Source organism: Pipra filicauda, unplaced genomic scaffold, assembly GCF_003945595.2.
Source record: "Pipra filicauda isolate LSUMZ 115617 unplaced genomic scaffold, ASM394559v2 scaffold352_size854550_pilon, whole genome shotgun sequence".
NCBI lineage: Eukaryota > Metazoa > Chordata > Aves > Passeriformes > Pipridae > Pipra > Pipra filicauda.
Genome location: NW_024104479.1, coordinates 150,147 through 163,901, shown reverse-complemented (window position 1 = coordinate 163,901; position 13,755 = coordinate 150,147). Strand labels below are relative to the sequence as shown.

Here is a 13,755-nt window from a genome sequence, read left to right as displayed (position 1 = left end):
CTTTTTAGTTTCTTTACTTTTAGTTTCTTTACTTTTTAGTTTTCCCATTCATTCCAGTGGTTTTTCTCATGTACTTTTGTTGGCTGCCCTCATCTTAATCATCGAGTCTTCTGTTTCCTTCTGCAGTTCAATGGCCATAGAATCACAGAATCCTGGAATGGTTTGGGTTGGAAGGGACCTTAGAGATCATCCAGTAGACAAGGCATGGGATAGGTGCTGGTACCCACATGAAATGGTGGAGGCTTAAGTACTGTTGGTGTCTGGGCAGCTCTTGTGAGAATAGGTAGGAATTACCTTGTGCAGTTATTGGTCCTCACAGTTAAATCACAAAACCCTTCTCCTCGTCGATCCTGCTTCACTCTCCTCTCTTGGGTACTCACCTGGGCAGCCTGTTCAATGCTTGACTGTCTTTGTGGGGAAAAAGCTCATCAGCACTAGTGGAGTAGAATAAGAAGATGCATTTAGCTAACAGAATAGAGACGTGCTGCCGTGACAGCTGCTTTTATATGCATCCTCCTGCTGCTCCTTCCCAGGATGACATTTGTGACTGTGTTGTGCTGTTCTCCAGAGCTGGTGTCTGCTTAATGTGTACCTGCACCGTCTCAGTGCTCTTACCTTAGCACACTGTTCCTCAGACCACCAAGCTGGTCTATAGTTCTGCTTTCCTCCAGACTCAATGGCCTTTTTCCCCATCATTCCTCCTGCTCCAACAATTTCAACTTCTCCCCTCCCTGCAAAGGCCATCAAGGCCAGCTCAGAATGAGCCTGACCAGCAGTGCTGTGTCTGCTCTCAGGTGCCTTCTGCCAGGGGCAGCATCAAGTGGCCACAGCCCCAGCCTGGCCCTGCCAGAGACAGGCTCCCTGGAGTCTGGCTGGCCAGATGCTGATTTTTGCAAAAATCCGAGGAGTGTTGTCATCTGCATGGTGTGGGCATCTCAGGAGTTAATTCTGGGTGGATAATGGTATGACATGCTCACATAAGGCTCATTCCTTAAGAAAGCAACTAAAAAGATAATGGAAAGTAGCATCTGTGATGGCTAAACATCCCCAGAAGGGATAAGAAAAAGTAATTGTGGGAACATTGAACCTTGATACTCATCTGTATTATATGCTTGTTATCTTTCACAAAGAGTAGAAATAGAAAAATAGGAGTGAAAGGCTGAGGTTGGGTAGCACTGAACTCCAGGTCAGGGTTTCTCTGGGAGCCTGCCAGATACCAGAACCCCAGCTCCTGGCCATAAATTAACCCAAAAACAAAGCCACTGAAAGAAAACCTATTGCAAAGGCAGGGTTCCTCAGGGATGCTTGCAGGGAAGGGAGATGGAAAAGCAGGCAGCTGCTCTGGAAGCTGTGGGAGTGCGTGGACGTGGCGGCTGGGAAACGTTCAGATGAAAACATTGGCCCATGTGGCATCCAGAGCATTTGTCTGACATGGAAGAGCCCTTCCATGTTCCCAGCACGTGTAGGCACTGCATGAACACGGAACCCAGCAGGGTCCCAGAGCATCAGACTCACTGCACGTCTGTGGCACAGGCCAGTGGCACCTGTTCGGCTGTTGCTTGGCCTGGGCACTGGCAGTCAGAAGGAACTGCTCTGACAAGACCCCTGGGATCCCACAGTTGTGGGCAGAGGTGCCCACGGGAGGAGTGGAGTGGAGTGGGCTTTACCTGCTGGAGCAGGGGGTTGTGAATGTGCAGGCCTGGGGAGTGCAGGGGGCTCTGGGGTGTTACAGAGAGTGGCAGTGGGGTTGAAGGGCTGGAAAAGTCCATGTCCTGGCAGTGCTGGGAACAGATCTGTGCAGAGAGTCTGTGGTTCTTGAGGCTGGGGAGTGTTTCCCATGTGGCATGGCGTGAATCATAGAATCACAGAATGGTTTGGGCTGAACCCCCCCCGCTCTCCCAGCCTGGCTCCAGAGCAGAGGGGCTCCAGCCCCCCCGAGAATCTCCATGGCCTCCTCTGGACTTGCTCCAGCAGCTCCACATCCTTCTGATGTTGGTGCCCCAGAGCTGGAGGCAGCTCTGCAGGTGGGGTCTGACCAGAGCAGAACAGAGGGGCAGAATCACTTGGAATAACATCTTCTACAAAAATAGCTCCTCATTTCTGCCTTGGAAAGTCTCCTTGCACAACGTGTGTATTACCAGTTCATTGAAAGTACCAAGGCAGCTCCTTGGTTATAGTAAGTACAGGTAAAATAGGGGTGGAAGTAAGTGAAGGTGGCACTAAAAAATTTCTCCATCCTGAATGAATCAATGCAAGGAGTAAGTCCAGCTTATTTCTCCAGCTGTGCCCTGCTCAGCTCCCCAAGTGCTATTCCAATCCAAGCCTCACTTCACAGAGAGGACTGTTCTTTTTGTTCCAGAGCTGTCTCTGTGTCTGTCCTGGAGCCACTGCCATCCCTGTGAATGTTCCCTTCTGTGCCCAGTGCTCACAGAGAGTTCTTTGTTTGTGGCAAAGTATCTCAGCTCGAAAGAACTCACTTGAATCTTGGAAAAAAAAGCATTTAACAGTCTGTGAGGCTGTGTTTGTTTGGGTACAGCTGGAGGGATTGTTTAAAATCAAAGTGAAAACTCAGAATTTAGCCAGAAAATGTAATGGTCACTCATCACTGTTCCATTCTTAATCTAGCCCCATGGAAATCCTTCTGGATCAGGTTCAAGAGTCTACACTAAGGGTTTGTTTCCAAGTGGAAATCCTCATCTTGTAGAGACATGAGCATGTCCTGGTGCTTAGATCCTGGGGACAGCAATCCACCAGTGGGAATCTCCATCCAGTGATGGAGCCCTGGTAGGATCCTGGGGCTGAGTTTACAGCATTCCTCGGATTAATCCTGGTTCACAATCTACAATACCCACTTACCCGTTGCAGTCATGATTAGGATGAGGATTTATGAGGATTATTTGCTAAATGTAATAAGCCTCCCTTTCTGTCAGGTGGACTCTGAGCTGCTGGGCTGACAGCGGACCCTTCCCTGCCCTTTCAGCAAGTTTTGGATGCTGGAGTTCCCAATGGGCACGTGACATGAGGATTTCATGGCATCGACTGGGGGTGTTGCCCTCCTCCCAGTTCCGTGGGATAACAAAGCGGGGTATCCCTGCCTCCTTGTCAGTGTAATCTGGGATGAATACACGGCCGAGGGTCTCGGTGTGGAGATCGAACACGGCTCAGCCCTTTGTGAGGGTAATGTCCCTGTGCTGCCATTGACACTCATGCACAGGATGGCTCCTGGTTGCTGACATGGAACAGGCTCCTCTTGCTCCCTCTCTACACCTGCCTTTTACTAACTCTCCATTTACTCTCCCTCACACTTCCCTCCCGGTGCCCTGCCCTCGGGCCAAAGCCATTAACCGCCCAGCCCCTCTCTGCTCCCATCTCCCCCCGCCCCGCTGTTGTTTTTTAAGGGAAGCCCCCATGCACTTGCCCCTCACCCCAGGTCCCTGGCCTTTTGTGGCCCGTTCAGTGACTCGCTTGACCCCTCCAGGACCTTACTGCCCTGTGGTCAGCATGTGTGTGCCCAGCAGACCGCGAGACGAAGTGGCGGCTCTGTTGTCCTTTCGGGCAGTTGTTGGTGACATTTCACAGTCCCCTGACCTGAGGTGACACCATAAATATCGGTGTTTAGGGAAGGGGTGGGTGGGCACTCACAGCCACGGAGTGCACCAGTTGCTACTGCAGGCACGATCGATTCCAGGGGCTTTGTGTTTGGCTTGGAGGAAGGCAGGCAGGGTCGCCAGCTCGCTGGTGACAGGAGTCTCCTCATTTTAGAGGGAGCTTTTATTATGTCAGTATTTAAATGAAATAGCCAGCATTAAAAGATACTGCTTTCTGCTGGCAGTGGGGTAACCCTGCTATGAAGCCAAGCCACCATCAACCACCTTTCTACATCTGGTTCTGCTCCAGAACCTGTTGCTGAAATGCAGGGAGCCGGAGGAGCTCAGACAGGCACTGATTCGTGGGTCCAGAACAGACCAGAACCATGGAGATGCTCTGAGGGCTGGAGACCCTCTGCTCTGGGGCAGGCTGAGAGAGCTCGGGGTGTTCACCTGGAGGAGGCTCCAGGGAGATCTTAAAGCCCCTTCCAGTGCCTGAAGGGGCTCCAAGAGAGCTGGAGAGGGACTGGGGACAAGGGCCTGGAGGGACAGGACAAGGGGGAATGGCTTCCCAATACCAGAGGGCAGGGTTAGGTGGGATACTGGGAAGGAATTCTTCCCTGTGAGGGTGGGGAGGCCCTGACACAGGTTGCCCAGAGAAGCTGTGGCTGCCCCATCCCTGGAAATGTTCAAAGTCAGGTTGGACAGGGCTTGGAGGAACCCGGGCTAGTGGCAGGTGTCCCTGCCCATGACAGAGGATGTGGAGTGAGATGGGCTTTAAGGTCCCTTCAGCCCAAACAATCCCGTGATTCTGTGATTTAGACCTAGGGACAGCACTGCTGCTGCTGAGGGGTTTACCCTGCAGGTACATGACCCTCCTCCCAGCATGGGATGCCGTTCACCTTTCACCGGCTTGTGCTGCCATGAGCTGTGGTAACCTTTCAGTAAATTAGTTACACTAAACAAAGCACAGGAGAGGATGCTGCAGGAACTGTGAGCACTTCCTCCTGTACGCCTCCGAGAAACTGGGCACAGCAACAAGTGTAGAAACAGGGTTTCCCTGGTGCTTAGCAGCTCAGCTGTCATTTTTCTTGGATCTCAAATTGCTTTTCCAAGTGCTTTTCCACAGTGTGTTTGGTGTGTGTGTCCGTGCAGCAAGGGCTTGGCTGAGCTGTCACCTGCTGACGGGTGGAAGTGCTGTTTTCACACCGTTGTGTGGCAGTGCACTACTCTGCTGCTGCACATGGGTGGGTGGGGGCTTGCATTTCGTATCCTTGCCTTGTAGTAGAGCAGTTCCCTCCTTCAGAGACTGACCCATGCCTTTTGTCGGGACCTCCCCTCTCTATCCCACAGCAGAAACAGACACATCCCCTCCTGCCAAACCTGAGCAGGCTCCATATGTGCTCCGTTCTCCCCAGTGCTCTCGGCATCCCTGACTGCCCTGGGTTCTACTTCCCATCATCAGAAATCATCCCCTTTGCTTCCAGCTCCTCCTAGAGCCAGCACACAGGCTGACCAGGCTGTTAATGCACAGGAAATGCCTCCTGCAATACACCCTCAGTGGAATCACAAATTCACAGGGCTGGAAGGGGCCTTAAAGCTCATCTAATTCCATCCCCCTGCCCCGGGCAGGGACACCTTCCACTAGCCCAGGGTGCTCCAGGCCCTGTCCAACGTGGCCTTGAACACATTCAGGGATGGGGCAGCCACAGCTTCTCTGGGCAACCTGTGCCAGGGCCTCCCCACCCTCCCAGGGAAGAATTTCTTCTCATTATTCAATCTAACACTGCCCTCTGTCAGTGGGAAGCCATTCCCCCTTGCCTTGTAAGTCCATGCCCTTGTCCAAAGGCTCACTTCAGCTCTCTTGGAGCCCCTCATCTCTAATGAGAGGGGAAAGAGAGAGAGGAAGGACAGAACATATATTTGTGAAAACTTACTAGCTGAAGCAGCAATAACCCAGTTATAATAATCTATATATAATAATCCAGGTTATAATAATATAATCCAGGTTATAATAATCCTGGACTGTATTTGCTGGTAAATTTAGCCCAGTGCATTTGCTGGTGATGCTGCACACTCCTCTCAGTCCAGTGTAATTGCAGATCTTGTGAGTAGGATGAGTGGTGGTAAACGAATTACAGAGCCAGTGTTGCAGGGGGTGGGCTTTGGACATCAGAAAGCGAAAGTGCTCTCGGTGTTCTCTGGAAAAAACAGGTTCTAATTAATGCTGTCTTTTTCAGTTTTGAGTTCAGCATAACGTGTCTTGGAGCGTTTTCAGTTGCATCCCAGGTGGAAAGGGTCCATCCTTCCAGAGGGAGGGTAAAGGATATCCCTAGGGAACAACGGGCTCCCGGGTCCCCAGCAGCCGGTTACTGGTTTTAACACATCCTGAGAAGGTGACATCACGGTTTTGCTGCACTCCTGGATTGAGCAGGAGCCCAGGGCAGAACTCCTCTTTCCTTACAGCTGCCTGACAGGAGGATGTAGCCAGGTGGAGGTCAGGTTCTGCTCCCAGGCAACCAGGGACAAGACAAGAGGAAACAGCCTCAAGCTGTGCCACAGACAGTTTAGGTTGGATATTGGGAAAATTTCTTCCCTGAAAGGGTTGTCCTGCCCTGGCACAGCTGCCCAGGGCAGTGGGCGAGTCCCCATCCCTGGAGGGGTATAACAAACATGTGCATGTGTCACTTGGGGACATGGGTTAGTGGTGGCCTTGGCAGTGCTGGGGGAATGGTTGGACTCGATGTTCTCAGAGGGCTTTTCCAACCCAAACAATTCCTTGATTCTATTCTATGACTCTGTGACTCAGGCTCTGCAAACCACACGGTGCAGAGTGAGGCTCTGCACAACCTGGGTGGCTTCCTCCCATTTTGCCTTTAGAGCAGCTAGGAAAACGTTTCACTTCCAAGCAGGTCACAGCACACAAATGCAGCCGCTGTGGCTGCAGCTGTCCCTGGGAATGCAAGTCCCAGCAGCTGGCTGGGCTGGTTTTTGGGGAGTCACAGGCGTGGTAGCTGCCCTGAGTGGTCTGTCCTGGAGGTTTGCTCCCAGACGTTTGCTGCCCAGGCCAGCTGTCGTGCCAGAGTGCCTGACATCCACTCTCCCTCTCCATGCTCATATTTACAAGGGAATGTGATAAATTCCGTATTGATTCCTTCTGTTGCACTGTAAATTTTGCAAAAGATGATTAAATAGTGCAATAGAGTCTGCGAGCGCCGAGGCTCAATATGTTCTGGGCCCGAGTATCGACCCTCCGGCCGACCGCAGCCAGTTCCACTCCCCGCCACACCAGACCAGTAATTAAAATCCTATGAGACTGGGATTTAGAAACCAATCATATCCCAGCATCGAGGCATCCAGCATCCCACCGTGGTGAGAGCAATAAGAGTCCAAGTAGCAGCACATTTCTGTCTGTGTCAGAGCGCTTAGGAATAGTTTCCCCTTAGGGCAGGGGAGCAAATAAATCCCTCTCAAAATATTTCTGGGGACAAACGTGACAGTGACATCATGTTTGGCATGAACTTAGGAGCTCTGCACATGTGTGGGTATATGGAGAAAGGATGATGGATATCATCCTGGCGTGCTGAGGAGCAGGAGCTCTCACAATATCTGGTTGTACTGCGAAACAAGGTCCTCAAGACTCCTTGTCCCGGTGCCCAGGGCCTTCCCAAGCCATGCTCTGTCTGTTCTTGGAGCAGTGTCACTCTGCTTGTCCATATGATGATATCTGAATGCCACTGTGTGCCCCATCCTGTCTGTCTGCAGTGTGAGCCTTGTTCTGGCTGCAGTAGGCTCTGACCTGCTGCTCTTCTACCCTGGCGGGATGGAGAGACAGGAACAGGGTCCCCGGGCTGCTGAGGACACAGGGAGCATTGCTGGGATGCTCCTCCAAGTCCTCTGTGAGCCCTTGGCATCCTCCTTTTTCTCCTGCCACCTCTCCCTCCTCTGGTCACCCCCCCATCACGACAGCAGCAGAGGACCCAGGTACCAGCGCCCGCTGCATCGCCAGCTCTATTGACAGTTATCCAGAATCTGAAGGAATTCAAGACAAATTGTTAAGAGGATGGAGTTAATAAAATTTGAAAAATTGAGGCCTGTCACTCCACTAAACTTTTTTCGATCCTGCTGACAGGAACATATTTCCCCAATGAGTGACCTTCTGCAGCTGCTGCAGCGTGGCAGCGCCGGGCGGGTGCAGAGAGGGAACCCCCACGCTATTTATCAAATATTATCAGCCAGGGCCTCCTAATATGAGCAGGGAGGGGTGGGAGGAGGCGACGGGCTCGCACAGCCCGAGGTGCTGCCCAGGTGTCCATCTCCAGCCACAGACAGCGAGTGGGAGGTGACAAATTGCCTTCTATTAAGTCTCGGAAGGTTGGCGTCCCCTCAGCCGCTGCTGCAGCCGGCCACAGGGTGGGAGAGGGCAAGGGAGGAGGTGGGGATAGGGGAGAGGGGTCAGCCGGGGCGCCAATGGACTGGTGGCCACTCTTACCTTCTATTAGCAAGCCAAGTGACACTGTTATTTATGGCAGCATAATATTTTATTGCTGCCGGTACTCGAGGTTGGAATCGACCAGTTATAGGAGTCGGGTTCTATCAATTATTGCAGCAATTAGTCAAGTCGTCAAAGCCATTAACAGGGGGATTAGGCCAATATTGGAGAGCCATTATTGATAGATCCAGGGGAAAGCCAAACAAACCCTCCATCGCAAACTAGAGCAGGCCTAGCCTCAAGGATGTCATAATTTGGAGCAGCCAGGAGCGTGCCCCCTGCTCGCTGCACAGACCTGGGTGGGTTTTGGGGAGGGGGAGGATCAGGGGAGCACTGTCTCTTTAACGGATATTGAGTGGACGGCCCCGGCAGTGGGGTTTATTACAATCTCACCTGTCTCAATCATATTCTTTATTTGGGAAGACAAGGCTTGCCATAGAAATTACTCTGTGTCGAATGTTTATGGAGCACATTTTTCATTCTGTAAGCAAATATAGATCCCTGGTGCCAATGCCTAGGAATGGCTAATCTCTGCAGCTCCGCTCCCACTGACTCCCCTCACTTGTTCATCTGTTCTGGTTGCTGCTCGCTGATATTGAGCTCTCCTGGTGCTCTACACCCTCCCAAGGCACAGGAGCAGCTTGGTTTGCCTGTACCAAGGTACTCAGCTTGCTCCCGTGGTTCCAGCAGGATCAGAGTATGGTTCAGGTTGGAAGGGACTGCCAGTGGGGTCATGTGGGCCAATCTCCCTGCGCAAGGAGGAGTGAATTGCACAGGATTGCAGTGGAAGGATTGGGGTGGAAGACATCCCGGACCTGCTGAGCACAGTTATGGTCTCTTCCCCCACCAGGCTGTTTCCCAAGGCTTGATGACTGGTGGGATGATCAGTTCCTGCACTGGTTTGGGGGGTTTGAGGCTGATTTGAAAGTTCATTCTCATAACCCTTGATGTTAGGAGCTGTCATGGGATCACGGAGTGTGTAGTGCTGAGCTTCTGCCTTAGAGAAAACTCGTGAGATGCTGAGAGTCAGAGATGAGTCCCAAGACTTTGCTTGCCCCTCTAGCTATTCCACAGTACCCCCCTCTCCTGATCTCATCGAGATTCCCTCCTTATGCAACCGGGACCAGTTTGGCAATGAGTGCTCTGCCACAGTCCACGTTATCTGGGATGGGGAGCTCTCTCCATGCAAGTGTGTTTCTGTGGGATGCCCATCCAACCTCAGTCTTTGGGGGTTTTTGACTTTTTTTTATTAATGAAACTCTGAAGAAGGGCATGATTTCCCCCTAGAAGTGCTCCTGGGGCTCGGAGGGGCAGCTGGTCCACAGGCTCCAGCTTCAGCTCCAGCTTGCATGGGCAGCGTGTCCAATTGGAGCCGTAACGGTCCCGGGTGGCTCTCACAGGACTGGGAGTGGGTGCTTTTGTGAGACTGTATTTCCTTCTGGTGACCATGTGCTCTCTCATTCCCCCTGGCAAGCCAATTGTTAGCAGTGACAATCCCTTTTCTTCCTCCCCGGACGCCCGTGCTTGTAACCACTGGTTGTACATTGTCCCTTTCTGATCCAGACACCCTCCAGAGCAAAGGTTAGGGGCGGAAACGGGCAGGATGTGCTTCCTGCTCCTTCTGCCCCAAGACTGAACTCTGAGCCCCTGATCTTATTCATTTCTTGTGCCATCAGGTGCCAGCCCCCTGCAGAAGAATGAAATGGGACACACCCCCCTGGATTACGCCCGTGAAGGGGAGGTCATGAACCTTCTGAGAGCGTCAGAGGCGAAGGTGAGCCTGAGACTCCAGCCAATTTGGGTTCCTTTCCCACTACAAGAACAGTTTAAAGAAGATGTATATAACAGTTGTGGGGATGTGGCCCTTGGGGACATGGGTCAGTGGTGGCCTTGGCAGTGCTGGGTGAGCACTTTGACTTGATAATGTGAAAGGTCTTTTCCCACCCAAATCATTGTATGATTTTATGGTGCAAGTGATGGAGGAGCACCTTAGCACCCCTAGAGGTCCATCCTTTTCCAAAAGAGGTCTGTAAAAATTAACAACATGATGTATAAAGAAAAAAACCCCTTCTGAAGTATTTTAGCTGTGTCCGTGGCTATGCCTTTCTCTTCCAGGTTTCCATTTCTCACTCACCAGTGACCTACCCAGGTCCACTAATCCCATACTACTCTGTAACCCCTTGGCCAAAATGCAGTAAAATCCAGGGCCTGTTTTTACTGTATTTTCTGAAATTCCTGGTCAGACAACCAGGGCTGCCAATCCTTAGATTTGTGGCCTGGGATCCAGGTGTTCATGAGCACCAGTCTAAGGCAAACTTGTGGGTTTAAAGAAAGGTTAAAATGAGATTTCACTTCCCCCAACTCCACATAGAGGGCTATGTGCAGATTAACCAACAGCCACTTTGCAAACAACCAAAAGAGACATTTTTGTCATAAAATGTGTTTAAACCAGCAACCTCATGATGTTCAGGATGGAAAAAGAAGCGAGACACAGGTGGATGCTTGTTTTCTTGGAAAGGTCCATCCTGTTGGTGGGATGAAGTGGACACCAGCTCCAGGTTAGGAGGTCTCACACCACTGCTTCCAGAAGGGGGCCAAGGAGAGGGCAACTATGTGCTCATTCTGGCTGAAATATTCCTTAAAAATCCTTCAGCAAACACAGTTGGAGACAGGGGAGGATACCAGATGGGTCTGACAGAGGTAAAGAGGACCTGAATGGCAAAGACAGACTTGTAAGAACCAAGCTCAGTCCTGGGGCTGCTTCCCCTCCAATGACAGAGGGCTTCTCTCTCCCTTTTAGCCCTGGATACATGAGAGCATATTTAAATTTCTCCAGACTGTTTAGCACTGGGAACTAGCTCAAGAGCCCTCAACACCAGGCAAGTGTGCTCTAAGCCCAGGAAAAGCACACACAGAGTTCTGGGGTTTTTTTTACAGAATAAAGGAAATCAAAATAAATTAAAAATACATATGAAAACTCCTTGTTATTCTGTCACAAGGATATGTAAATAAAATCTATGGGACGTGTCCATCCCGTAATAGTTCTGCCTATTCATTCTCTAGCAGTGATTAAAATGAGCAATAAATTCTCAAAGACTCTCGGTGGAACGCGGCTGCCGGGGAGGATGAAACCCCGGGAGCACCAGATCCCCCCCAGCTCAGTATTCATCACGGGCTGCCTTGGCTGTCTGGTGGTTTATATACAAGTACAATCATCTTCCTCGGGAACAGCTCCAGAGATATATTTCCTTTCTCTCTTCCAGCTATTAGTTAAGCATAAAAACCAAGGCAAGTTTCAAACTGTTTGGGGCAGGTTTCCTCACCGGCACTGGGCTCCAGAGAGCATTTACCCAGCAGACAACTCTCCCCCTCCTGCTCCTAAAGAGTTCAAGTATTTTATTCTCAACTTTTCTTCCTTAAAACAACATGTGCTGGAAGCCCAGAAACCCCCCATGCCCTGGGTTGATCCCCTGCAGTGTGGGCAGCAGGTCCCATCTCTGTGGTCCCCTCTGGACTCGTTTGAGCAGCTCCACGTCCTTCTGGTGTTGGGATCTCCAGAGCTGGAGGCAGCACTGCAGGTGGGGTCTCACCTGAGCAAAGCAGAGGGGCAGAATCTGCCCCCTCACCTTACTGCCTGCACTGCTGGGGATGCAGCAGGACTGGGTTTGTCCTCTTGCCTCTGGAAGCTCCCTGCGTCATAAGACCTGCTCCCACTTGGAGATTCTGCCAGTATCCTGTCCCCGAGCATCTCCGAGATGTGCTCGTGCCCGGTGTCTCTGTAAGCTGCTCTACACACGCTCAGCCTTCAGCTCCAGAAAATGGAAGCTTCTGGGTGGTAGCAATCCGTAGGTCTCTCCATGAGAGAGCTCTGAAGGGCTCAGCTTCCTTGTGAGCTAGAGGTGGAAGGAAGCCAATGTCCCGAGGAAGGAGCTTTTTCCGGGGCTGTCCTGCATGCTGCCATGGGTTTGTCTGCAAAGCAGCAGTGTCTGGTGTCCCCAGCAAGGCACACTGACACTCTGCCATCCCAGCAGGATCTGGTTGGAGTCTTTGAACAAGAGATGTGTGGAGTGGGAAAAACCCATCTAGGTAGAATAGTCATGGCTTTATTTCCCAAAATAAGCAGCTCCTAATGGTTAAGAGCTGATGAGCAGTGCTGTTGTTCCCTCCGTGACACTAGTACAGAGGCAGAACAGGGTCTGGTTTCCCATCAGCTGCAGAGTGGGATCCCCGTTCCCACTCACCCCAGCCTCCATCCCCAGCAGATCCAGAAATTTCCTCACTCTTGGGCTGGTGCTTCCAGACCGAGCTGCATCTGCCCTGGGATGCTGCTCCCCTGCGCTGGGAGTGGAGCTCCGGCTCGGAGACATGGAATGTCTCTGTGCAGGGCTCTGACGCCCTGGGGTGGGGAAACTGTGTGCTGACCCAGTGCTCCATACAGCCTCTGATCCCTATGTTTTCTTCCCTCCACAGTTCCAGGAGGAGCAGCGCAGGAGGGAGATAGAGGAACGGCGAAGGTTCCCGCTGGAGCAGCGGCTCAAAGAGCACATCATCGGTCAGGAGAGCGCCATAGCCACGGTGGGGGCAGGTAGGACCCTCCACATGCCACCTGCTCTGCCCTCCCACACCAGCTCCACAGGGGAGACGAGCTGTTCCCCAAAGCCATGATCTGAGGTTGCCTCCGGGCAGGTCCCCAAGGTTGGGGGGGGACTCACAGTGGCTTCCCCATCCCTGGAAGTGTTCAAAGCCAGGTTGAACAGGGCTTGGAGCAACCTGGGCTAGTGGAAGGTGTCCCTGTCCATGGCAGGGAGCTGGAACTGGATGAGCTTAAAGCTCCCTCCCAACCCAAACCATTCTGTGATCCCATAAAATCAAGGCTCCAGCAGGCTGGGCTGGGTTTGTTTTGCCAGTCCCAGGCCAAACAAATCCTGTCAGTAATTCCTGAGTCATCTGTGCATCCCAGTTAATGCCTGAAAACAGGACAGCAAAGTAAGAGCTGTTGAGGCCAGGGCAGAAGCACAAGGAACATGCTGTCAGAAACACAAACCCATTGCCTTGAGTTAACAAAGAGGAGCCCGTTGTGAGCTGGGAGCCAGGAAGGAGCCGGGAAGGAGGTGGGAAGGAGCCTGTGCTCCGGCAAAGACAACAGCCACCCTGTGTGTTCAGAGAGCGGCTGTGCCTGAGGGCAGCATCCCCAGCTAATTGGGGAGCTGTGATTAATGGGCAGTGCCTGTTCCTGACACAGGTGGTGTTTCTGTGCATTAACGTCCCTTCCTTTATGGAGGTTTTTCTTATTGAATTATAGGGAATGTGCTTGATACCCCCGCAGCCTCGGGATATCGGACCAAAAGGTAGCGGGAGACTCTCTGCCCCCTCCTCCCCCCTTCCCTTCTGCCCTGTTTTTGTAATTTTCTTTCCAGAAGGATGAATTTCGAGACAGGACTCTTTCTCTCAAGCGCTTCCTCGCTATTTTTGTTACTTATTTTCTTCTCAGCTGGTTTTCCTGCCACTTTGTAGACCCTCCATCCCTCCGCTCTGCCCTTGCCACTGCTGTTTGCTGGCGAGCAGACCTGCCACACGCCACATCCTCGGATCCACCGCGCCTGGCTGATATGTTTAATTTATAACTGCTGCCTTAATTGAATAATTGGATTTAATCCGTCACTCGGTGCATGATCC

The 13,755-nt window shown here is 51.8% G+C and overlaps 1 protein-coding gene across 1 annotated transcript in view; it reads left to right on the top strand.

Moving 5' to 3' along the window:
- CLPB (caseinolytic mitochondrial matrix peptidase chaperone subunit B) overlaps nucleotides 1-13,755 on the top strand; it is a 43,462-nt gene that overhangs the window by 12,588 nt on the left and 17,119 nt on the right. Inside the window, exons 4-5 of the mRNA XM_027736820.2 lie at nucleotides 9,756-9,853; nucleotides 12,550-12,664. Of these exons, the coding sequence (XP_027592621.2) occupies nucleotides 9,756-9,853; nucleotides 12,550-12,664 (213 nt within the window). The remainder of the gene's footprint in view (nucleotides 1-9,755; nucleotides 9,854-12,549; nucleotides 12,665-13,755) is intronic.